Source organism: Dasypus novemcinctus, chromosome 18, assembly GCF_030445035.2.
Source record: "Dasypus novemcinctus isolate mDasNov1 chromosome 18, mDasNov1.1.hap2, whole genome shotgun sequence".
Lineage (NCBI taxonomy): Eukaryota > Metazoa > Chordata > Mammalia > Cingulata > Dasypodidae > Dasypus > Dasypus novemcinctus.
The window spans coordinates 75,007,507-75,034,991 of record NC_080690.1 but is presented as its reverse complement, the minus strand read 5'-3'; the positions used below and the strand labels follow the sequence as shown (position 1 = coordinate 75,034,991).

The 27,485-nt window shown below is 39.2% G+C and overlaps 1 protein-coding gene across 1 annotated transcript; it reads left to right on the top strand.

The window, feature by feature from the left end:
- Positions 1–624: 624 nt before the first annotated feature.
- Positions 625–27,485, top strand: LOC101412438 (zinc finger protein 665). The gene is made up of 4 exons (XM_058279403.1): positions 625–1,577; positions 2,569–2,655; positions 17,796–17,922; positions 22,313–27,485. The coding sequence occupies exons 2-4, from the start codon at positions 2,641–2,643 to the stop codon at positions 24,922–24,924; spliced, it is 2,754 nt and encodes a 917-aa protein (XP_058135386.1). The 5' UTR covers positions 625–1,577; positions 2,569–2,640; the 3' UTR covers positions 24,925–27,485.

The window sequence follows — 27,485 nt, the reverse complement described above, 5'->3', positions numbered from 1 at the left end:
CAGATAATTAACACAGAAACAATTCCCATACAGCTTCCCCGTACTCACAGTTTTATTATTAATAGAGCACAGAGGCACGGAAAGAATGGAACGCCCTCAAGGGGTTGGGCCAAAGGAGTAGCCTAAGGCTGTGGAGAGAGCCCTGCCACCTGCTTGATGGTCACATGGCAGGATTCCAGGGTCACCAGTAGCTGACTGGAGTGAGACATCATCTCTGATGGTGCCTTCGTTTGGACATTTTATGGCCTGAAAATTTTACCCCAAATAAATCTCCTTTATAAAGCATAAAAAAGCAGCAACATTGTTTCCCAATCCCAGAATCTCTTGCTGTTTTGTATTAATGCATCTGCCACCAACCCCATATCCCACAATAAGTATAATTGCATTATTATTCTTAATGCTTCCCTTTTCTTCAACCAGTACTTCAGAGTCAGATTGCCTAGGTTCACATTCCTCAAATGCTCTATACCTCCGTTTCTTCACCCATAAAATGGGGGTAATAATGGTCCTTGACCCATCTTAAAGCGTTGTTGTGAGGAAGTGGAATTTACCATAATTAAGGGTCCATAATTTGGCTATTTCTTACTAAAGTTGCTGTTTTATCTTTGAAAATTCCTAGGTACTTAAAGGATAAAGGGCCTCAACCCAAGACCCTGTGCAGTCTGATATTAGAGCAAGCCCCCTAAGTCGGCGTCTACGGTGGGGAAGCCTGGGAATCTGGAGGACCGGGACGGCAATTCTCCTACATACACTTATGGGGAGATTTTTCCCGATCGGTGTCGATGGGAGTATTTGGAAAAGAGGCTTGCAGTCTTCACACCTGTCCAGGGGTCCTAGCTCAGTACAACCCTTCAGGTGGGCATGATAAAGGGGGCAGGGGTATCTAGGCCTTCAATTCCTGCTCCCCTTAGGGTGGTCCTAAGACTGCGGGCGAGGGGGCTCAGTGGAATGAGGCTGGGGTCACAGCCCCAACGCCGCGGCCTCGCTGAGGAGGGCACGGCGGACCACAACCCCCCTGCCTCTTCAGACCTCGACCTCTGGATCTTCGTCTTGCAAAAATCTCTCATTTTCCTCTACTAACACCCCGGAGCGACTTCAGGCATCACTAGCGGCACACGCGCAGAAGCCTCTTCCCGGACTCGAGGAAGCGAAACAGACTGCGCCCGCGCCCAATCCCGCCTCTTATTGGCTGAGAGTAACTGCTCGTCACTCAACTGTCAGCGGCGACGCAGGCGGGAACGGCCTCTGTTACTAAGATACCGAGAGTTTCGTCTCACCTCAGGCGTACCCTCCCACAGGATTAGGCCAGTCCGTTCGGCCAATGGAAAGTGGGCTGCGAGCGGGCCTTGATTTGCCCGGACCAAAGAAGCGAGAGCTGGGCGTGGCGCGGCCAATGACGGCGGGGCAGGCCCTCTGAAGGGCCCCAGCGCCCCTCCCAGGCTTCCTTCTTCACCCGAACGGGCCATTTCTTCAATCTACCGGACGGGGATGGGGACAGGATGGCGGCGGTGGACAGTCACAACTTGCTCTACCCCAGCGCGGTTGTCATAAACGAGCACTGCAACGAGGATGCGCAGGTCGGGAGGACACAGGGGCCTTGGGAAAGACGGCGAGGGGGCCTGGGGGCCCGGGAGGCCCTCGAGGAGGAAGCTCGGCCTTTGCTGGGGCGGAAGGGCTGACAGTCAATCTGCGTCCAGGTCTCATCCCTTTAGCTCGTCGTACCAGATGAGACGGCGCCCCTCATTGGGTATCGGCATACAGGACGGGGGGATTAGGGCGGTTCAGTGAAACGGCGCGAGAACCTCGGGCTGGGAGGCCCGGAATGGTCGCTGGAGGCGGGCGGGGTGTGAGTGGCTGCGAGTGTGCGAGGGGCCGTGGGGCCGTAGGTTTCAGCCGGGGGCCCGCAGCGCTGTGGGGAGACCTCGGGAATGGGGATTTAGAGACGGCAGCAGTTCTTCAGATGCAGGGGACGTTAGCTGAAGGGCTGTATTCCTGGGCAGGCCAGGATAGCTCAGTTTTGGGAGCCATCAGGAAAGTTTTTAGGACCCTTCTTAATTCCTTCACCAGGACCCATTGGTGCTGGCCTGCCCCTCTGTGGACCTTACCCCTGTTTTGGAAATACTGACGCTTTCACGTCCACCATTCCACTGATAACATTCTTTCTCAGAATCACCAAAGACCTCCCCTTTTGTAAATCCAGTTACTAATTTTCCCTTGTCATCTTACTTTTCCTATCAGCGACACGTTGAACCTTTGATTTAAAACACTCTTCCAGTCTTTCAGTACATCAGATTACTTTTTTTAAAAAAATCTATTTTGCCATGCAGCCCAAATCCCCAGTTTTGCAACAACGTTTTTGGTTTCACTATGAGGGGAGGACATTCAGAAGAAAGTGGAAATCTCACGGCTGCTTTCTGTGAAGGAGTATATTGCCCCTGCATACCTCCTGTTACAGTTGCCAGGGCAAGGCCGTATTTTTCCATTTGCGGTCCTTCTATTATGTGTGGTTTGGCGCAGGAATGGGGCATGTTCAATCAAAGTATTAAACAGCATATTTTCAACACTCAGGGTTGACTTTTCAAGACTGACCTTACCTGAGAAAGAAGCCTGGAGAGCTTACCTGAGAAAGAAGTGTCAAGAATGTCTCTTCTCCAGGTAACAGTCGTATTCTTGGTTGATTATTGTCTCCTTCCTAAATGCCGTTTCTTGAATTTCCTGATCTTCTCTGATTCTGAAGCTTCCTGCCTAACAAGTTTGTTCATACTCATTTGGGATCACCATGGGAAGCTTCCACCCAGGCATGGAGTGGAGAAGGGAAGGCTTGCATGGTGTCAGTCAAGGTGGGCACCAGCAATTCTTTAGGAATGCACACCCGAATGCACTGTCAGCTCCGTGTAGACTACAGTTAATGAAACTGACTGTATTAGTCTGCCATAGTGGTGCCAATGCAAAGTACCAGAAATATGCTGGCTTTTATAAAGAGTATGTATTATAGGTAAAAGCTTACAGCTACAAGGCCATAAAGAGTCCAACTCAAGGTTGCTTTCTCACCAACATTATTTGCGACATGTTGGTTGCTGATATCCACCTGGTGTCTCTTCTTTTCTCTCTGGAGTCCCTCATTTTTCCCTCTGGACTTCCAGTCCTCCATCTCTCCTGATTAAGGCTACTCTCAGGGATTCCTATAGCTGCTTCTTCCCAAGGTCAGCCAAATGGTTCTGCTCTCCCTGTGGGTCAAGCTGTTTGAGCCTTCTCCTTTCTGTCACATGGCAGGATAAAAATGACAAAGTTCTCTCCTGTACCTTCTGTAGTGAGTGTCCCTTTATATCATCCCCACCAAGGGGGCTGGGAGTCAACCTAGGTTATGCCTTACTGACCAAGTTGAATCAAAACCCTAATCTTAACAGATAATTTGATCAAGGGCCCCTGAATGGAACCCAGTATAATTAAACGGTATCACACCCAGCAGAATAGATTAGTTCAGCAACATAATCTTTCTCTTTTTGAGATTCATAAGTAATCTCAAACTGTCTCTGCATTTAGCTAATAAGCTGAATTAATATGCTGGAACACTAGAAATTTCTGTAAAAAAAAGAGTGATGAAATACTTGCTTTGCCTGATTTTATAATGTATTTGAAGTTAAACATGTGAATCACTGTGTTTTTGACTCAAATATTCATGGTTCGGGATGGACAGCAATGATAGAGGGTGTTTCATTCCATAATTGCTTTTAAAATATGAAATCCACCTATTGTCTAGTAGTAAGAGAATCTTTTAAATCATTCTCAGTACCCCGTCTGAAGAAGACCATGACATTCTCACAGGAACTCTCATGCAGCAGATTATGTAGGTGAAACTGTCTATAATTCAGCTAACACACTGAAGCAGACAATTTTATCATTGTATGTGTCCAATTTCAGATTCCACCTTTGTGGTTTGTTTTTGTATTTTAGGAGGTACCTGGGATTGAACCTGGGACCTCCTGCATGGGAAGCAGGTTCTTAACCCCTGAGCTACACCTACTCCCCCACTGTTGTTTTTTTTAATTAGGTTATCTAGAGTAATGATGACAACCTAGTTACAATTAAGTGCAATTTGTGCGTGTTCATTGTCCCCAAAATACGGAAATGTATATGCATATAAAATGATAGATCATGAAAACCCAAGAAAATCTGTCCTCAGATTACTCTTTTTATTGCAATTAAATGTGTATGCATGTGTATGTGTATGTGCATGACCAGGAGCCCATGGTGTGTATAAAAGATATATTGTCATTTCATAAATAAGATAAATATTTATATTAACATTTGGAAATAAGTCATATGGTTTCCATAGTCTTAAAGATTTATTTATTATGTCTTTTTTACTGGAAATATATGATTCAGAGACCAAAAGTATTTTTAGATACTTTTGTTGTTAATTAGGATTCCATTTGGGTTTTATTTTTCCTCTTTTTTTAAAAAAAAGTTGTAGGCACACAGAAAAATCATGCAAAAAATATGCAATTCCCATCTATCCTATCTCACACAAACTTTTTTCCTTATTAGTAATACTTTGCATTAATACGGTAGCTTTGTTACAATTGATGAAACAATATTATAATTGTATGATTAACTTTAGTCCATGATTTACATTAGGGTTCTTTCTTTGTATTGGACAATTTCATGGTTTTTAAAAATTTTTGTTCTGGTAACATATATATAAAAAACTTAAAATTTCCCTTTTAACCACATTCACATATTCTATTCAGTGTTATTTATTATATTCACAATGTTGTGCTACCATCACCATGGTTTTCCACCTCCCCAAACAAAAACTCTACCAATTAAACATTAACTACCCATTTCCTAACCTGGCCCCAGCCTGTGGTAACTTATATTCTAGTTTTTGGCTTAATGAATTTCATATATGTGAGATGATACACTATTTTTCCTTTTGTGTATGGGTTATATCATTCAACATGTCTTCAAGATTCATCCATGTTGTGTCATGTAATTCCTTTTTATGGCTGAAAAAATATTTCATTGTATGTTTATAACACGTTTTGTTCATTCATCTGTTAATGGACACTTGGATTGTTTCCACCTTTGCAGCAATTGTGAATAATGCCACTATGAACACTAGTGTACAAATATTTGTTCAATTCCCTGCTTTCAATTCTTTCAGGTATATATATTATACCTAGAAGTGGGATTGCCAGATCATAAGGTAATTCTATACTCAAATTTCCAAGGAACTCCTAAGCTTTCTTCTATAGTGGCTACACCGTTTTAGATTTCCACCAACAATTACTGAGTGCACCTATTTTTCTACATCCTTTCCAACATGTTATTTTCCATTTTTTTATTTGTAGCCATTTTAGTGGGTGTGACTTGGTATCTCCTTGTGGTTTACATTTGCATTTTCTTAATAACTAATGATGGTGAACATCTTTTCAAGTGGTTATTGTCCATTTTATGTCTTCTTTGCAGAAATATCCATTCAAGTCTTTAGCTTCCTCTTTTCCTATTTGGTTGCTTTAATTTGTTTTTCTTGTCTAATTGCTGTAGCTAAAACTTCCAGTACAATGTTGAAGAACATTGGTTCAGTGTGCTTGTCTGGCTCCTAATCTTAGAGGAAAAGCTTTCAACCTTTCCCCATTAAGTACAATGTTGGATGTGGATTTTTCATATATGCCTTTTATCATATTGAGGAAGCTTCCTTCTATTCCTGTCTTTTGAAGTGTTTCTATCAAGAAAAGATGCTAGATTTTGTCGAATACCTTTTCTGCATCACTTCAGACGATCATGTGGGTTTTTTGGTTTAGTTTGTTAATGTGTTAAATCACATTGATTGATTTTCTTATGTTGAACCAGCCTTGCATACCAGAAATAAATCCCGCTTGGTCATAATGTATAAGTCTTTTGATATGCTACTGGATTCAATTTGTAAGTATATTGTTGAGAATTTTTGTATCTGTTCATTAGAGAGATTGGTCTGTAATTTTCTTTATCTGGCTTTGGTATTAGGGTGATGATGGCTTCATAAAATGTGTTAGGTGATTTTCCTTCCTCTTCAAATTTTTTGGAAGAGTTTAAACAGGATTGGTGTTAATTCTTTTCAAAATACTTGATAGAATTCACCTGTGAAGGCTTCTGGTCCTACACTTCATTTTTGGCAGATTTTTGATGATGGATTCTATCTCTCTAAATGTGATTGGTTTGTTAAGTTCTTAAATTTCTTGCAGCATCAGTGTTGGTTGTTTGTGCTTTTCTAGGAAATTGTCCATTTCATCTAGGTTGTCTAGTTTGTTGGCATACAGTTTCACAAAATATCCTCTTCTTATCCTTTTTATTTCTGTGGAGTCAGTCATAGCTTCCCCCCTTTCATCTGATTGTATTTATTGGCATCTCCTCTCTTTTTTTTCCTTTGTTAGTCTAGCTGAGGGTTGTCAATTTTATTGATCGTCAAAAAAAAAACCAAAACACCAGCTTTTGGTTTTGTTGATTTTTCTCTATTTTTTTTTCCATTTCCCTTAAGTTTTGATAAGTTCTGTTTTCAGTTTCATTTGTCTCAATATATTGAGTTATTTCACTTGCAATTTCTTCTTTGACCCACTGATTATTTGTGTGTGTTGTTTAGCCTCTACTCATTTGCAAAAACACCTCTTTTGTATCCTTTATTGATTTCCAGTTTCATTCCCCTATGACCTAAGAAGGTGCTTTGTATAATTTCCATCTTCTTATATTGACTTTAACTGTATCGTGCCCTAACATGGGGTCTATCCTGGAGAAAGATCCATGGACTGAATATAGCCTGCTGAGTTTGGATGCAACATTTTACGTGTCTGTTAGGTCTAACTCATTTATCATATTGTTCAAGTTCTCTGTTTTCTTATTGATCTTCTGTCTAGCTATTCTATCTAATGATGTGTGTGCTTTATTGAAGTCTCCAACAATTATTGTAAGGATATCTGTTTCTACCTTCAGTTTTGCCAGTTTGTCATGTATTTTGGGTCACCCTGGTTAGGTACATAGACATTTATGACTGTTATATCTTCCTGGTGGATTGTCCCATTTATTAATATATAATGGCCTTAGTATCTCTTATAACTTTTTTATTTAAAGTCTGTTTTGTCTGATATTAGTATAGCTACCCTTGCTGTTTTTTGGTTTCTCTTTGAGTGGAGTATCTTTTCCCAACCTTTCACTTTCAGCCGGTTTGTATCCCTGGGTCTAAGGTGAGTTTCTTGTAAGCAGCATATGGATGGCTCATGTTTTTTTAATCGTTTCTGTTGGGTTCTGTCTTTTGATTGGGGAGTTTAGTCCATTTACATTCAGTGATATTACTGTAAATGCATTATTTACTGCCACCATTTTATTCTTTGTTTTTCATCTGTCATATCTTATTTTCATCTGTCTTTTTCCTCTTCTAGTTGTCCTTTGTGCAATATTTTCTGCTCTACTTTCCTCCAAACATCTCTCTTCCTTTTCTTTCAGTCTCTAAGGCTTCCTTTAATATTTCCTGCAAAGGTGGATTCTTTTATGGGTTCTCTTTTCTCTTTTCTTCTTCTGGAGCTCCCATGACATGTATGTTGTTGCATTTTATGTTATCATTCAACTCCCTGAGCCCCTGCTCAAAAATTTTTCCATTCTTTTCTCACTTCAATTTCAGCTGTTCTGTCTTCGGTACCAATTATTCTTATCATTTTGAGTCTGCTGTTGTATGCCTCTAATGTGCTTTTCTTTTTCTGCCCCTCCCCCTCTTGCTGTTTTTTGCTGTGTCTATTCACTGTGTGATCTTCTGTATCTATTTCTCTTTTTGTCTTCTCTTCTTGTCTTTCTCCTCTAGGATTCACCGGGATTCGATCCTGGGACCTCTGATGTGGAAAGAGGTTTCTTGTCAATTGCACCACCAATTCCTTGTCTCTGCTGTGCTTCACCTTGTCTTTCTCCTTTGTCTCTCTTTTGTTGCATCATCGTCTTGTTGCGTGACTCACTTGCATGGGCACTGGCTCACTGAGCGGGCATCGGCTTGCTGTGTGGGCACTCGGCTCGTCACACAGGCACTTGGCTTGCTGCGTGGGCACTCGGCTTGCCATGCAGGCACTTGCACGGACACTCAGCTCATCGTGTAGGCACTGTTTTGCCACTCAGGCACTTGCATGGGCATTCAGCTCACCACGCAGGTATTCGGCTCGCTACAGGGCGTTCAGCTCACCACACAGACATTTGCGTGGGCACTTGGCTCACCATGTGGGCACTTGGCTCGCCGCACAGGCACTGATTCACCATGCAGGTGTGCTTTCCTTTTTTTCACCAGGAGGTCCCAGGGATCAAACCCAGGTCCTCCCATATGGTAGGCCTTATCACTTGAGCCACATCTGCTTCCCTCTAATGTGCTTTTTTTTTTTTTAAGATTTATTTATTTATTTATTTATTTATTTATTTCTCTCCCCTTTCCCGCCCCTCTCCCCCAGTTGTCTGTTCTCTGTGTCATTTGCTGTGTGTTCTGTGTTCACTTGTATTCTTGTCAGCAGCACCTGGAATCTGTGTCTCTTTTTGTTGCGTCATCTTGCTGCATCAGCTCTCCATGTGTGCGATGCCATTCCTGGGCAGGCTGCACTTTTTTTGTGCTGGGCACCTCTGCTTACTGGGCACACCCCTTGTACGTGGGGCTCCCCTATGCAGGGGACACCCCCGGCGTGGCTTGGCACTCCTTGCACGCAGCAGCACTGCGCATGGGCCAGCTCATCACACAGGTCAGGAGGTACTGGGTTTGAACCTTGGACCTCCCATGTGTTAGGCGGATGCCCTATCTGTTGGGCCAAATCCACTTCCCCTAATGTGCTTTTTTTTTTTTTTTTTTTTTTTTTTTTTTTTTTAAAGATTTATTTATTTATTTAATTCCCCCTCCTCCCCTGGTTGTCTGTTCTTGGTGTCTATTTGCTGTGTCTTCTTTCTTTGTCCGCTTCTGTTGACGTCAGCGGCACGGGAAGTGTGGGCGGCGCCATTCCTGGGCAGGCTACTCTTTCTTTTCACGCTGGGCGGCTTTCCTCACGGGCGCACTCCTTGCGCGTGGGGCTCCCCCACGCGGGGGACACCCTTGCGTGGCAGGGCACTCCTTGTGCGCATCAGCGCTGCACATGGCCAGCTCCACACGGGTCAGGGAGGCCCGGGGTTTGAACCGCGGACCTCCCAAATGTGCTTTTGATCTCACCTATTGTGACTTTCCTTCCTATATTAGCTAGTCAAATGGGTTCTGATGCAAAGTACTAGAAATATGTTTTTTAGGGGTTAAAAAAAAAGGGTATTTATTTGGGGTAAAATGTTACAGTTACAAGGCCCAACTTGTTACAGTTACAAAGTCCAACTCAATGTTACTTTTCTCACCATAGTCTGTTGCCACATGTTCAAGCAAGATGGCAGGTGATGTCTACAAAGGTTCAGCCTTCCTCTCTCTCTTAAGGCCTGGTGGGCCAGCTTATTCTGATCTCAGCTGTCAGCTGGAGGGCTCATTTCTTTCAGGCCTGCTCAGCTGCTCATGTTCTGATCTTCTTACCTGCAAACTATCAGGCAAATAACTCATCTCTCTCTGGGTCCCCAGGATGAAGTTCTCTCCTCTGCTGTGTCTGCTGTGCTCTCTATTCCCATGCCTGCTTCTGTGTGCATGTCCATTTATAGAGCCAATCAAGGGCGTGGGGACTCAACCCTGAGTGTCCCTTAATATGTGGTCGAATCAAAGCCCTAATCTTAATTTAATCAAGCCAATGTAAACCTTTGAATTTAATACAACCAAAGGGTATCACACCCAGAGGAACAGACCAGTTTACAAAGATAATCTCTCTCTCTTTTTTTGGAATTCATAAATAATATCAAGCTGCTGCAATTCCCATGTGCTCTGTTAGTTTTCTGTTCAGGAGTTTAAATTCTTCGTGTTCACTCAATGTCTCCTTTTTTTTTTTTAAAGATTAAATCTCCCCCCCCCCCACCGCCCCCCCAGTTGTCTGTGCTCTGTGTCCCTTCACTGTGTGCTGTCTATGTCTGCTTGCATTCTTGTCAGCAGCACTGGGAATCTCTTTTTGTTGCGTCATCTTGCTATGTCAGCTCTTCGTGTGTACAGCATCACTCTTGGGCAGGCTGTGCTTTTTTCGCGCAGGGCGGCTCTCCTTGTAGGGTGCACTCCTTGCACTGGGGCTCCCCTATGTAAGGGACACCCCTGTGTGGCAGGGCACTCCTTGCGCACATCAGCTCTGCCCATGGGCCAGCTCATCACATGTGTCAGGAGGCCCTGGGTTTGAACCCTGGACCTCCCATATGGTAGGTGGATGCTCTATCAGTTGAGCCAAATCTGCTTCCCTTCTACATACTTTTGACTCATTTGTCACCTCTCTAAGGTAAAATTTAATCTTCTTTTAAATAAATTTTTGTGTCATTATAGGAGTTAGTCAAATAAAGCATTTAGAGTAATGCTGAGCACATGATGAGTGTTCAAAAACTGTTAGTGTTTGCTCTTGCTGTCCCCCCAACAATTTGTATATTCTGGCTTTTCTGAACCACTGTGGACTTTGTTTTCCCTGAGGACAGTAGTCCTGCTCTAGCTCATTTAGAAACTATCCCGTAGCATGTACAACAAAAATTTGAAATCCATAGTTGTTTAGTGTGCATTTTATACCTTTTGATGGGAAAGCATGATGATGATATTCATTGAAAGGGAAAGTCTAAGGGCCTGTATATTACTAAAAGGAAAGCCAAAAAATGAAATTGGGAAAGTACAGCATAGCAAAACCTCATCTGAAATATGAATACCATGGGAATATAAGCCCCATCTCAATCAGAAACAGAGTGGGCATCACCATCCTAAAATACTCAAAATTGAAGAATGAACAGACAGGGAATGCAACTCTGGACTAAAGTAGATTTCTTATTATTCTAGCAATGAAAGATCTTGTATCATTGATATAAAGGCTGTTATCAACAGGGATTCTGAGGGGAGGGAGAGAGAATAGGTGCATTGTGAGGCATTTTTGGGTTATTGCAGTTGTTCTCAGTGACGCTGCAATAATGGATACAGGCCATTATATGTTTTGTCAAAACCTGTAAAAATATGTGGTGCAAAGTATAACCTATAATGTGAACAGTTGGCTGTGGTTAGTAACAATGCTTCCTCAGTATATGTTCATCAATTTTAACAAATGTACCACACTAATGATAGATGTTTTTGACAGAGAAGGGTGGGGGAAGGGGAGAGGGTAGGAATCTTCCTATATTTTTGATATATCATTTATGGAATCTAAAGCTTCTTTAAAATTAAAATAAGTTTTAAAAATATGAATATGGGTCATGTGGCAGTTTGAGATTATTTATGAATTCCAAAAAGATTGTGTTTGTAAACTGGTTTGTTCCTCTGGGTGTGATACCCTTTGACTGTGTTAAACTCAAAAGTTTTAGGTTTACTTGATAAAAGATTAGGGTTTTGATTTGACCACTTTAGTAGGGTGTGACTCCCAGAGTTGAGTCCCTCTCCCCTTGGTGGACTGATAAAAACAGACACTCACACAGGAAGAGAGAGAGCTCCGTAGACATGACAGAGGAGAGAAGTTTGATCCTGGAGCCCTGGGGAAAGATGACTGAAAGAAATAAGCCCTATGCCAGCCTATAGCTCAGACAGATGAAGGCTGAAATCTTGCAGAGATCAGCAACCATTTTGCTTCAATACATAACAACTGACTGGTGAGAAACCAACCTTGAGTTGAACTCTTAGGGCCTTGTTACTATAAGCTTTTACCCCAAATAAATAACCTTTATAAAAACCAACAGATTCCTGGTACTTTGTATCAGCACGCCTTTGGCTGAGTAATACAGGTAATAATGCATATATCACACTGTTTTTCTTTGAAACAGAACAAATGAACATTAATGTTACAAGTGTTATTATCAAACATACGCAAGCAAAGCAAACTATGGACCATAATGTATATTAATATATTATAGTCCTCCATTATTGGTAAAAAAAGAGAAAGGAAAAAAACTAAGTGGAAGAAACTTGACAATACATATTATATATTGCTTGATTCCATCTATACAAAATGTAAATACAAATAAATTATATTGAAACAGCTATGTCTGGCAGGGAAAGGATAGGGCGATTATGTGGTGATTTTTTTTTTTTAAAGATGTATTTTTTAATTTATTTCTGTCCCCTTTCCCCGCCCCCCCAGTTGTCTGCTCTCTATGTCCATTCGCTGTATGTTCTTCTGTGACTGCTTCTATCCTTATCAGTGGCACCGGGAATCTGTGTTTCTTTTCGTTGCGTCATCTTGTTGTGTCAGCTCTCCATGTGTGCAATGCCATTCTTGGGCAGGCTGCACTTTCTTTTGCGCTGGGCGGCTCTCCTTACAGAGCGCACTTCTTGCACGTGGGGCTCCCCTACACAGGTGATACCCCTGCATGGCACAGCACTCCTTGCGTGCATCAGCACTGTGCATGGGCCAGCTCCACACGGGTCATGGAGGACCCGGGGTTTGAACCGCAGACCTCCCATGTGTTAGGTGGACACCCTATCCATTGGGCCACATCTGCTTCCCTGGTGATTGTTTTTTGTTTATTTATTTATTATTATTGGAGTAATAAAAACACCCTAATATTGACTGAAGTGATGAATACGTGACTCTGTGATTATACCAAATACCATTAACTGCACACTTTGGGTTGAGTGTATGTCTTTTTTGTTTATTTTATTTTTTTAATTTTTAAACTTAATTTAATTTTTTTTTCATTTTAGCAGTTTTTAATTCAAATTGTATATGAGATTCTTTTATTCCTGCATCTTCACAATTGTTTCTTCCTTATATTTGCCCTTTTCTTTTCCTCCTTGGCAAGATTTGGCTTTATGTTCAAGGAAATTTTTGTGGTCTTTATCCAGTTTTAGCCTAGTGATAACCACCTTGCTAGGGTGAATGCCCACATGGACAGTGGTGCCATTAGCCTTTTCCCGCTGCACCTGTTTGATGTAGATGACGTATTTCTTCCATTAACCTGGACTACTTTGCCAATTTGCTGACCTTTGTAGTGTCTTTGCACAACCTGAACACCATCTTTTCGGACAGACATGGATCAAACATTATATTTCTGTCTCAGCTCCTTGGAAAGATGGGAAGACATAATCTTCCTCCAAATGTGGGAAGTTGCATTGAAATGCCTTTTACAGTTCTTGCTCCGATGAGAAGTCACAAAGGGATTGAACTTCATTTTGGCCTCTGCCGCTTCAGCCATGTCTGCAAAAGGGAAAAGCGCTATTTTTTTTTTAATTTTTAAAAAAGCTTTAGATTACGTAAATGTTACATTAAAAATATGGGAGATACCTGTATGCCCCACTTCCTCCTCCTCCCAGACTTTGCCACATTAACAGCATCCTTCATTGGTGTGGTACATATTGAAGCATTACCACTAAATATGGACAGCAGTTCACATGATACTTTACACTGTGTCCCACATAATTTTGTAGGTTATGACAAAATATATAATGGCCTTTATCCGTCATTGCAGTGTCAATCAGGACAAATCCAGTGTCCCAAAAATGCCCCCATGTTGCACCTATTCTTCCCTCTCTCTCCCCTGAGAATCTCTGTGGTGACTGCCTTTATATCAATGATAAGAGTTCTTCCATTGCTGGATTAGTAGTAAGTCTAGGAAAGCGGGCATGGTTCAACTGATGGAGCTCCGTTTACCATATGGAGGGTCCAGGGTTCGATCCCCAGGGCCTCCTGACCCATGTGGTGAGCTGGCCCACATGCAGTGCTGCCGCACAGGAGTGCCGTTCCATGCAAGGGCGCCCCTCAAGAGAGCTGCCCTGCGTGAAGAAAAGCACAGTCTGTCCAGGAGTGGCACCGCACACATGGAGAGCTGATGCAGCAAGATGACGCAACAACAACAAAAAAAGAGACGCAGATTCCCAGTGCTGCCTGATAATGTAAGCAAATGCAGAAGAAAACACAGCGAATGGACACAGAGAACAGACAATGGAGGCGGGGGGGGGAGGGGAGAAATAAATAAAAAATAAATCTTAAAAAGAAAAAGTAAGTCTATAGTAGAATAATAATAAGTCTACATTAGTCCTTTGTTCATTCCCCAATCTTGAGGATTTTGGGATGGTGATGCCCACTCTGTTTCTTTTTTGACTTGTTTTGTTTTAAAGATTTGTTTATCCCCCCTCTCCCCATTATTTGCACTCACTGTGGTCTCTGTTCGTCTTCTTTTTCTTTCTCTTCTTTTTTTTTTTTAAGGAGGCATTGGGAACCAAACCAAGGACCTGCCATGTGGTAGGCGGGTGCTCAGCTGCTTGAGCTACATCTGCTTCCCCTACTCTGTTTCTAATTGAGAGGAAGCTTAGATCCCATGGGGCAGGTGGATGGAAATATCTTGCTTGCAGTTGCAGACACTCCATTCCTTGGGGTGGTCATTGTCCATCATCATCTCTTGGATGAGTCCAGTGCTCTTCAGAGTTGGTGTTGGAATTCTGCTGAGATTAAGGGCTCAACTGGCACAGAGACAGACCAAAGATTTAAGTCTCTAGGACATATATTTAACAAGTGCTAATTATAATTTCAAATAAAAGGGGCAGAAGAGCCATGTATAGGTAAACTATAAATGATTCTAACTCTGGTTATACTAGGGAGTATAAATTCCAAAATAAGGCCCATTGAAAGGATGCTGAATTTCTGAGCTGTTTACCCTGCTTATAGTATCTGGATGTCACTAGAGCCCTCAGGAGCCCCGCTATTTGAAGCACTGTTTACTGTGGCGGTCAATGAGATCCTGCTGAGACATGCATAAGCATAAACTCTGGAATGATCTCCTACTCACTTTAAAATCTCTTAGCCATAAAAACTCATTTGTATTTACCATTTACTCCTTTTGTTCAAGGGCTCTTTCCACATGCATTGCTAGTTGGCGCTTGGTAGTAATTCTTCAGTGCCAGGGAGGATCATCCCCAGGAGCCATGTTCCATGATGGGGAAGATAGTGCATTTATATGCCGAGTTTGGTTTAGAGAGAGGCCACATTTGAGCAATAAGGAGGCTTTCAGGAGGTAACTCTTAGGCAATATGTAATACTAGGCTATGTTTCAGTTTCACAAGAAAAGGTTCATAAGTACAATCATCACTATCAAGGGCCTGACATAATAGTCTGTCTTCCTTCACTAGGCACTACCTTTGTACTCAGGGGATTCTTGCTGTCCTGTTAGAGAATGTAGCAGAACTCCCCAGGTTGGGAATTCAATATTCTTTCAGTTATTTTGTGGGTCTGCAGCCACCAAGAATATGCCTCATAAACAGTTGAAGATATTCATATGCCTGAGAGGCATGCCTCAGATGTACCCCTCCACATGCATCCCCCATCAGTCAGTAATCCTCCCCTGCCACAGTTGTGACTCTTCTGTTATTCAAAACCTATCCAAAAATGAAGCCAACAAAATAACCAACTGAAATTGATTAGAAAATGAAGTAATCATTTTAAAAAGTACAAAAAAATAAAAATTTTTAAATAAAAATTTTTGACATTTTGTCTTTCATCACGTAAGATGTTATATTGTATGTACAGTAAGTTTTTCATCTGTATATTCCCCCAATGTCTTATTTTTTTCATTTTATCTTCAAAGAAGCTTTAGGTTACAGAAAAGTCACATAGAGTATATAGGGGATTCCCATATACCTAATGCCTTCCCCCCTTTTGCCTCTCCTCTATTAATAACATTTTACATGCAGATGGAAAATTTGTTAAAATTGATATACAAATATTGAAGCATTACAACTGACATGGTCAGTGGTTACATTATGGTTTACATTTTGGACCATACACTTTCATAGGTTTTCATGGAATTTAAAATGGCCTGTATTGGTTATTGCAAGATCATGCAGAGCAATTCTAATGCCCTAAAAATGCCCTGTGTTCAATCTATTCTATTCTACCCCTCCCCCCCAAAACCTGTGGTAACCACTAACTTTCAATTTTTGAATAATAAGATTCATACTTACTTGGAATAATATTGAGAGCTTGACATACTGGTCTGTTTTCTTTTATTAGCCACTGCCTGTGTTCTTGAGAGATTGTTGCCCCTCTAATGAGAACATAGCAGGACTCCCCAGGATAGTTTAATATTTTCTTGTTTATTGTGTGGTTCTCCACCCACACACAAGATGAACACTTACATATTCCATAGAAGTCTGCTTCAGGTACACCCTGTTCTGTATATCTCCCCACACCCGACACCCTACACCATATTTGCCAAAAGAAGATTCCCAACATTGTAGTTTTAACCACAGACCTGCAAATCCCCAGAGTTCACCTGCTCCTTCCCATGATCTTCCCTCCAGTTCCATCAGTAGTCCAAGCAACACCCCCAACCTACTGCCCCTCACAGACCAGCATGGCCGGCCCTAATCACATTGCACCATTGCCCAACTACAGCCTTTTACTTTATCATGTATTTTGCCCATATAGGCATTGGCTCACCACCCTCTACTCCTTTTCTATCTCCTGTAAACCTGTCTTCCAAACTCTAGCTCTATGAATCTGCTGTTTGCTTATCAGTGAGATCAAGTAATATTTGTCCTTCAGTGCCTGTCTTACTTCACTAAATGTAAGATCTTCAAGATTCATCCATGTTATCCAATGGGTTAATATACTCCATTCCTTCTTACAGCTGAGTAATATTCCATTCTATGTATATACCAGTCTGCTTATCCATTCCTCTCTTGATGGACACTTGGATTGCTTCCATCTTTTGGCAATTGTGAAAGATGCCAAAAAAAAAAAAGCTCTCTCTCAATTAGAAGCAGAGTGGGTATCTCCATCCCAAACTTCTCAAGATTGGGTAATGAACAGTGTTCTAAAGTGGACTTATTTTTCTACTGTAGACTTATTATTATTCTAGCAATGGAAGAACTCTTTTCATTGATATAAAGGCAGTCGCCACCAGAGGTTCTGAGGGATGGAAGAGGGAAGAATAGGTATATGTAATATGGGGGCATTTTCAGGACATTGGAGTTGTACTGCATGACATTGTAGTGACTGATACAGGCCCTTGAATATTTTGTCATAACCTACAAAATTGTATGAGAGTGTAAACTATAATGTAAACTGTAGTCCATAGTTAGTAGCAATATTTAAATGTTTTCATCGATTGTAACAAATGTACCACACTAATGAAGGATGTTGTTAATGTGGGAAAGTGTGGGAGGGGAGAGGGTGGGGCACATGAGAATCCCTTGTATTTTTTATGTAATATTTATGTAATCTAAAGGTTCTTTAAAAATAAAAAAGATTTATTAATAAAAGAAAACACAAAAACTGAAAAAAAAGTTCCTTAGGAAGCTAACTATAGAACTGTCACATGATCCAGCATCCCCCTGCTGGGTATATACCCAGAAGAATTGAAAGCAGGGACACAAACAGATGTATGCACACCAATGTTCATAGCAGCATTATTCACTATTGCCAAAAGTTGGAAGCAACGCAGATGTCCATCAACAGATGAATGGATAAGCAAACTGGTATATGTTTTATTAATATGTATCAATCAGATTGTTTTTAAAAAATTTGAAATCCATAATGATTTTGTGTGTATTTCATATCCTTTAGTGAAAAGCATGGTGAAACAAAATTAGGGATATATATCTTGCTGAAAATTATCTTTCCATGGATCTGTGAAAACATTCACATCAATTGAGTTGATCCTTAACACATCTCCTGTTATTTTGTGCAGGGTAAGAACTCTCCCCATGGCGACTTGGTGAAATGTGTTTTTCATTTCAGGGACTGGTGACATTCCAGGATGTGGCCATAGAATTCTCTCAGGAGGAATGGGAATGCCTGGACCCTGAGCAGAGGTCCTTGTATAGAGATGTGATGATGGAGAACTACAGGAACCTGGTCTCCCTGGGTGAGCATAACTTCCTTCTAGAAGTCAGGAGGTGCCCTTGGGTATCTTCGTCTTTTTCTTTGTGAGTCACTTGGAATCCTCAACTTTGCTTTTAACCGAGATTAAATTGTATTGATTTCAGAAATGAAAAGCATCATATTATAGCATCTGAACTTTAACTGCATACATCATGCTAGATTAGTGGTGGTTCTAAGGGCTTGACTAAGCACAAAACCTTATGTAAAACTTTTTTCTTAAACAACTTTTTTTTTTTTTAAAATTTTCTCCCCTCCCTTGTCTGTCTGCTAATTGTTTTTGGACTTGCTATCTGCTCTCTGTGTCTGCTTAGCACCTTTACAAGGCAATGGGAACTGAACCTGGAACCTCCCATGTGGGAGACAGCACCTACTCACTTGAGCCACATCCACTCCATGCTTTTGTCTCCTGGTTGTGTCTCCTAGTTGCATCTCCTAGTTTTGTCTCCTGGTTGTATCAATTCAGTGCAGTCATCTCATTTTCTTTTCGTCTTCTTTAGGAGACACTGGGAACTGAACCTGGGATCTCCTATGTGGGAGGTGGGCACCCAACTGCTTAATCCACAACTGCTTGCATCAGTTTTAGTGATGTATAATCTATGTATTATAGAATTCACTCATTTAAAATGTACCTTTCAGTGGTTTTTAGTAGATTCATAGATGTTTGCGTCACCTCTGAAAGAAGCCTTTTGCCCTTCAGCTTTGATCCTCATATCACTCCCTTTCCTCCAGTCCTATACAACCACTATATTCTGACTTTATAGATTTTCCTTATTAGAGACATTTCTTATGAATGGAATCATCATATGAGGTAAAGGTTTTTTGTGACTCACTCTTTGTTTTGCATGTTTTCAGATTTCATCCATGTTGAGCATGTGTCATTATAGCAATTCTTTTATGTCCATATAGTATATCTAGAAGTGGAATTGCCATGGTAATTCCATCTTTAATTTTTTGATAAACTACCATATTACTTTTCATGACTGCAACATTTTTCATTCCTACAACAATGCACCACCATTCCACTTTCTTCGTTTCCTCTCCTAACTTGTTTTCTGTTTTTTTTTCATTTAGTAACATCCATCTTTGTAAGGTTAAAGTAATATCTCATTGTTTTGTGGTTTCCTAATGCAGAGCAAAAGTTTTTAATTTTGATGAAGTCCTATTTATTGATCTTTTCTATTATTGTTTGTGCAATTGGTGCCATATCCAAGAATCCATTGCCAAACCCAAGGTCATGAAAATTTTCTACTCTATTCCTCTATCATATTATAGCTTTTGCTCTTGTATTTAGATCGTTTTCCATGTAGAGTTAAATTTTCTATATGATGTGAGGGTAGTGTCCAACTCATTCTTTTACATAGAGATTTCAGGTGTCCAGTACCACTTGTAGAAACTATTCTTTCCGGTATTGAATAGTCTTGGCACCTTGTCAAAATGAATTGACCATAGGTATATTGGTTTATTTTTCAACACTCAGTTCTATTCCATTGATCTATATATCTTCTTTTTACTAAGCATACTATATTTATTACTGTAGCTTTTTTATGAAAAATTTTCCCGTTATTAGAAAAGGTGTGGGTTTACAGGAAAATCATGCATAAAATACATGATTCCCTTATATATCCTATAGTTAACACCTTGCTTTGGTATGGAACATTGTTTCAATTGATGATAGCACATCTTTATAATTGTACTATTAACTATCATCCATGGTATCACTTAGGGTTCACTGTTTGTGTAGTGTGTTTCCATTCACTTTTTCCAGAATTTTTATACATATATATAATCTAACATTTCCTATTTTAATCACATTCAAATATATAGTTCAGTACTGTTAATTATATTCATAATGTTGTGTATCATCACCACCATCCATGAGCAAAACATTTCCATTATTCTAAATAGGAACCATATACATTGTAAACATGAACTTCCCATTCCCTGTCTCTATCCCCTGGTGACCTGTATTCTAGTTTCTGACTTTTTGAGTTTGCCTATACTAATTGTGCCGAGTGAGAGTAGTCATACTAAATATTGGTCCTTTTCTGTCTCATTTATTTCACTCAACATGATGTCTTCAAGGTTCACCCATATTGTCGCATGTATCAGGGCTTCATTCCTTTTTATAGTTAAATAATATTCCACTATATATATATACATCACAGTTTATTTATCCATTCATCTCTTGATGGACAATTGGATTGCTTTCATCTTCTGCCAATTGCAAAAAATGTCATTATGAACATTGGTTTGCATCTGTTCAAGTCCCTGCTTACAGTTGTTTTTGTTATTTTAAGTTTTGTAATCAGGAAATTTTAAACACTCCAACTTTTAAATTTAAGATGCCTTGCAAATCAACGTAAATTTTATGATCAACTTTTTCCATGTCCTCAGAAAAAGTCCGTTCATATTTTGATAGGGATTGCATTGAATCTGTATGTCACTTTCGGGAATATTGCCAGCATTACAGTATTACTTCATTCAGTCTGTGAACATGAGATTTTTTCATTTATTTGAGTCTTTAATTTTTTTTCAACAGTGTTTGTGCTTGTCAGTGTATTTCCTTTGCCTCCTTGGTTACTTTTATTCCTCAATATGGTTTTCTTTGACAACTATTATAAGCGAAATTGTTTTCTTACTTTCCTTTTCATTTTGCACGTTGTTGTTTTATAGTATCACGGCTGATTTTTCACGTTGATATAGTACCATGTACTTTTGCTTAATACATTTATTTTCCCCTCCCCTAGTTGTTTATGCTCGCTGTCTGCTCTCTGTGTCCATATGTTGTGTGCTTTCTGTGTTTGCTTGTCTTCTCTTTTGGAGGCACTGGGAACCGAACCTGGGACCTCCCATGTGGGAGAGAGACTCCCAATCGCTTGAGTCACCTCCATTCCCTGCTTTGTTATGGCTCATTGTGTTTTTTGTGTCTCCTTGTTGTGTCATCTTGTTGTATCAGCTCTCTGTGCCAGCCCGCGCCAGCCTGGCAGGTCAGCTTGCTGCCTTGCTTATCTTTTCTAGGAGGCACTGGGAACTGAACTGGGAACTGAACCTGGAACTCCCATGTGGTAAACGGGCACCCAAATGCTTGAGCCACATCTTCTTTTCATCTCAGCTATTGTATTTTTCAGCTGCCAAATTTCAGTCGTTCCATTTTATAACTCCTCTGTTTATAATGTCTATTTTGTAAGGCCTTGTCCTCATTGTTTTCTTTACCTGTTTGTACATGGTTTCTTTTAGTTATTGGAATGTAATTAACTAGTTGATAAAATTCTTTGTGATGTACAGTCCAATATATTGGCTTCCTTGGGGAAAATTTCTTTTTTTTTTTTCTTCATATTTTGTGCTCCTTCTGCAACATAAGTCCTTTCTTCTGTTCTTAAAGAAGAATGTCTTAGAATTCCACAAACTGGGGAGCAGACATAGTTCAGTCATTGAGCTCCTGCTTTCCATGTCAGGGTCCTGTGTTCAATTCCTGGTACATCCTTAAATAAAACGTTTTTAAAAAACACTCTAGAATTTTATGGGGAGTAGGTATAGCTCAGATGGTTGAGCGCCTGCTTCCCATGTACAAAATCCTGACCTTAATACCTGGTGCCTACTTTGGAAAAAAAAGTTACGCATAGTATGATTTAGTAAAGTTGTGATTACTTACTATTTTTCTTATGATATTTAGCTTGAGTTATTAAAATGTTTTATTGCTTGGCTTTTATTATGGCTTATAGGTGATGGGTTTCCAGTATGTACTGTGGAATATAATTGTAAGGCACCAAGTATTAATGTTGCCATGCTTATGCTGCATAGTTAAAATTACAACAGATGTTTAGAAAAATATTTTTACATTTTTCCAATGGTTTTTCTAAGTTCTTCCTAATTTTCCTCTTACCATTTTAGTTTTGCAATGCTGAATTTCCATTCATTTATGTTATACATGACATAAGTGTTTTCTGTATTATTTACCATTACATTACATATTGTTGTGCCTCCTTATTTGCATACAGCAATGATGCAGTAAGTATGGGATAATCACTATCTGTTTCTCTCCAAATATTAGGTACCCATATAATTACTTTCAGTTGGTCTGTGCTTTGAGATGGCAGTGGAAAAATAATCTTTGTTTTAGGACCTATGTAAGTTATCATAGTGTGAGTGGTTTGAAAGTAGGCTTCCCATAAAATAATTTGATTTGCATGTAATCATCTTTATTAAAGGATCTTCTCTCTGTGAATCTAAACATTTTGAAGACCATGATTCAGAAGGTTGTTACTTCTGTTCACTATAAGTATCATTTTTGCTGTAATAATTTGTTTTCCAATATGAAATATTGTTTTTCCAAATCTAGCTAATGGGAAGCTATGGTCTTTTTAATCTTTCAGATATCTTTCCTAAATGTGCAATCAAGGAATTTTTACTCAAAAAAGACATTAATAATGGAGAATTATGCCAACCAGGGATTTTGAAGAGCCATGGCATTAAAGATTTTGACTTCAGGGATGTATGGGAAAGTATGCATGAATTTGAGAGTCCGCAGAGACATGGAAAAAGAATTTACGAAGAAGTGCCTAAGAACCAAAATAAAAGTGTCACTTGGGGGAGAGATCAACACATCAAATCCTATAATAATTTCCTTCTTAAACAGAGTGTTTTTGTTAGAAAATATGCAAATCAGTATTTCATACAAGAAAAGACATTTTTAAGGAATTCATTGCAGCTAAAAAATGACATTAGCTATGCAGGGAACAAGGATATCAAATGTTTTGAAAATAGCCATGGATTTCAGCCACATCTGGTGGAAATGCAGAGATTTCAAACTGAAGAGAAAAATTGTGAACATACTCTAGTTGGGAACTCTATCAAAAATTACTTCTCTATTTCCCCACTTGAAAGATTTCCACCTAGTGTCAAGAAAAATATGTGCAGTAAATATGGGAAGGTTTTCATGTATCAGTCATTGCTTGTACAACAGCAAAAAACTCCCATTAAAGAAGAACTTTACAATTGTGATGAATGTGGGAAAGCTTTCAGCCATTACTCCATCCTGACTAATCATCAGAGAATTCATTCTGAGCAGAGACCTTACAAATGTAATGAATGTGGCAAAGCCTTCAAACAGGTCTCAAAGCTCAAAACACATCAAAGAATACATACCAGAGAGAAACCATATAAATGTAACATATGTGGCAAGGCCTATAGACATAATTCAAACCTTGCAATTCATTGTAGAATTCATACTGGAGAGAAACCTTACAAATGTAATGAATGTGGAAAAGCATTTACCAGACATTCATACCTTGTGGATCATGAGAGACTTCATACTGGAGAGAAACCTTACAAATGTAGTGAATGTGATAAAGCTTTTAACAAAGCTTCATTGCTTTGGGATCACAAGAGAATTCATACTGGAGAGAAACCTTATAAATGTAATCAGTGTGGTAAAGCTTTTACCAAACGTTCATACCTTTCATATCATGAGAGAATTCATACCGGAGAAAAACCTTACAAATGTAGTGACTGTGGTAAAGCTTTTACCAAAAGTTCATACCTTTGGGATCATGTTAGAACTCATACTGGAGAGAAACCATACAAATGTGTTGCATGTGGCAAGGCCTTTAGGCGATGTTCTGGCCTCAAGAGCCACGAAAGAATTCACACTGGAGAGAAACCTTACAAATGTAATGACTGTGGCAAATCCTTTAATTATTCCTCAAACCTCTCTCGGCATCAGAATACAAACTGTGGAGAGAAACCACACATATGTAATCTCTGTGGCAAGGCTTTTTCCCAAATCTCAAGCTTTTTGAAACATCAGAGAATTCATACTGGAGAAAAAACACACAAATGTAATGACTGTGGCAAGAGTTTTACCCATATTTCAAGTCTTGTGAAACATCACAGATTTCATACTGGAGAAAAACCACACAAATGTAATGAATGTGGCAAGGCTTTTATTCAAAGTTCAAGTCTTGTAAAACATCAGAAAATTCACTGTGGGAAGAAACCTTACGAATGTAATGAATGTGGCAAGTTCTTTAGGCGACGGTCTAGCCTCAAGATCCACCAAAGAATTCACACTGGAGAGAAACCTTACAAATGTAACGAATGTGGCAAAGCCTTTAAGCAGTCTTCACACCTTTCTCGACATCAGAATATACCTTGTGGAGCTAAACCACACATTTGTAATGTGTGTGGCAAGATTTTTGTCCATAGTTCACGCCTTGTGAAACATCAGAGCAGTCACACTGGAGAAAAAACAAATAAATGTAATAAATGTGACGAGGTTTTTATCCAAAGTTTAAACCTTGTGAAACATCAGAAAATTCATACTGGGGAGAAACCTTACAAATGTAGTGAATGTGGTAAAGCTTTTAACAAAGCTTCATTACTCTGGGATCACAAGAGAATTCATACTGGAGAGAAACCTTATAAATGTAATCAGTGTGGTAGAGCTTTTACCAAATGTACATACCTTTCATATCATGAGAGAATTCATACTGGAGAGAAACCTTACAAATGTAGTGACTGTGGTAAAACTTTTACCAAAAGTTCATACCTTTGGGATCATGTTAGAACTCATACTGGAGAGAAACCATACAAATGTGTTGCATGTGGCAAGGCCTTTAGGCGATGTTCTAGCCTCAAGATCCACCGAAGAATTCACACTGGAGAGAAACCTTATAAATGTAACAAATGTGGCAGAGCCTTTAGTCAGTCCTCACACCTTTCTCGCCATCAGAATACACCTTGTGGACCAAAACCACACATTTGTAATGTGTGTGGCAAGGCTTTTTCCCAAATTTCAAGCTTTCTGAAACATCAGAAAATTCACACTGGAGAAAAAAAACACAAATGTAATGAATGTGGCAAGGATTTTATCAAAAGTTCAAACCTTGTGAAACATCAGAAAATTCATACCAGGGAGAAATCTTACAAATGTAATGAGTTTGACAAAGTTCACACCCAATTTGGTCAGCTGAATAGACATCACTAAATACATACTGAAAAATAAAGATTGTGAATCTAAATTATGTAACATTGTTTTTATCCAAAGCTCTAGCATTGAGGATCATCAGAAAATTTTATAGTAGAGAGAAACTAAAAATGTAATGTGTTCCATGGTAGAATAAGAGTTTGGGATTTTAAAATACAATATTGTATGTGAATAACGAATAAGATCTTTAGGAGTGACAGAATATATGTACAGCTATGATCTAAGTTATCGTCGATGTGTTCAGGGTCCTCTACAGATTTGGTGGTGCAAAAGAGGGCCACTGGATTATCAGAAAGGATTCTTCTAGCTAACCAGGAAACAGAACAGGCCAGGACATTACAAGACTGCGACATAATTTCTGTTTTTTGCTTATTATTATTGAAATATTGAAAATGCTCTAATAGTGATTGAAGTGAAGAATGCACAATGTGATTATACCAAATACCATTGATTGTATAGTTTGGATGAATTGTATGTTTTATTAATATGTATCAATAAAATTGTTTTAAAAAAACTAAATGTGTGGACTACTTATACAATAAATATAATAATTTTACTAGTTCAATTCTTTGAAGACATTAAAGTCTCAATATGTGACTATGGCATTATGATACACTACTCTTTTACAAATCTAATAAATTTCCAAGATATATATATGTATCTTCCTTATGTTATTCCAGTGAAATATTTAATGGATCCAGAAATCAAGGGATTATTTTAAGTCTTGTGTGATATGAGAAAGCACCTATGGCTGTGACACATACAACATAGGTCATCTGAAGAAAGATTATGTTTAGTTTATGAAAGTACCAGAATCATGTAAAATGATGAACTGAAATATTACAAAGTGGAGGCAGGTGACCTGCAGTTCTCACACTGGGACCTTGGGAACAGAGTATGTTCATTTGATCTTAAACACATCTCTAGATCCTCTTGTTGCCATTATCATTGCCATTATCATTTCATCTCTTCCCTCCTTTCCTATAATGGATCCTGGCTATTGTATTATGTGGCTCAAAGTCCTTGTAGAACAGGGTCAGTAGATTTAAAGTTGAGTTCAATGTGAACCTTAGATGTTTTTCTTTTTTTTATTACACACATATCAGAAAATCTCTTTTCAAATGTACAGCTCATTGTTTCTTAGTATATTCACAAAGTTACGCAACCATGAACACTATTTCTAAAACATTTTCATCACCTCAGAAAGAATCCCTGTTCCCATTAGCAGTCACTCCCAATCCCTAACCATCAACCCCATCCCCCAGCTCTTGACAACATCTAATCTACTTTCGGCCTCTACGGATTTACCTATTCTGGACATTTCACCTAAATGCAGTCATGCAATATGGGGTTATCCTGTGTGCCTTCTTTCACTTAGGATAGTGTTCTCAAGGCTCATTTATGTTGTTGCATTTATTGGTACTACATTCCTTTTTTGTGACTAAATATTTCATTTTATAAACATTTCATATTTTGCTTATCCATATATCCATAATTGCACATGTAGATTCATTCACTATTTTGTTAATATAAACAACACTGCTATGAACTGCACTTGCAAGTTTTTGTTGGCATGCCTTCCCTTCTCTTGTTTCTTTGTAGGAGTCATATTGTTTGATCATATGGTTACTCTTTTAAGGTACCAGGGCCAGGGATTGAACCTGGGACCTTGTATGTGAGAAGCCAGCACTCACATTGGCTCCCAAGTTGTTTTTTGTTTGTTTGCTTGTTGTTTTTTCATGTTTAGGAGGCACCAGAAACCTAACCCAGGACCTCCCATCTGGGAAACATGCACGCAAGTGCTTGTCAACACTGACTGATGCTTTTTAAAATAACTTTATTTTAATGTTGTTGAAGTCCTAATAAGTTATTTCGTTGTGGTTTGCATCTTTATTCCTTAGTGGCTGTTGGTTTTGAGCATCTTTTCATGTGCTTGCTTGCCATTCTTTGGAGAAATATCCAAATCTTTTCCCCATCTTAAATTGTCTTTTTTTATCATTGAGTTGTTAAGAGCTGTTTATATATTCTGGATATTAAACGTTAGCAGATATATGATTTATATTTTTTCTCTCATTCTGTGGGTTGTCCTTTCACTTTCTTGATAGTGTCCTTTAACCAAAACAAAATTCTAATTTTGATGACATCCACACAATCTATTTTTTCTTTGGTTGCTTGAAGTTTGGGTGTCATATCCAAGAGAGTATCACCTAAATCAATGTCTTAATCATTTACATCTAGCTTTTCTCCTAAGATTGTTTTATTAATAGCTCTTACATTTAGGTCTTTGATCCATTTTGAGTTTTGTCTTTGTCTATGATTTGAGGTGGGAGTCCACATTCATTTTATTTTTTTATCAAGATTTCAAAAACAGACCTTCACATGTATGGCCAATTGATTTTTTTTAACAAATCAATCTTATTGATACATATTAAAGCATACAAGTCATCCAAAGTGTATAATCTTTGGTATTTGGTATAATCACATAGTTGTGCATTCATCACTTCAGTCATTATTAGAGCATTTTCATTATTTCTATCATAATAAAAAAAAATGAGAAAATT

Excerpts from the sequence above, each read along its gene's own strand:
- LOC101412438 (XM_058279403.1), top strand. Across the intron at positions 17,923-22,312 it reads CAGGAACCTGGTCTCCCTGG|ATATCTTTCCTAAATGTGCA; the intron begins GTGAGCATAACT and ends TTAATCTTTCAG.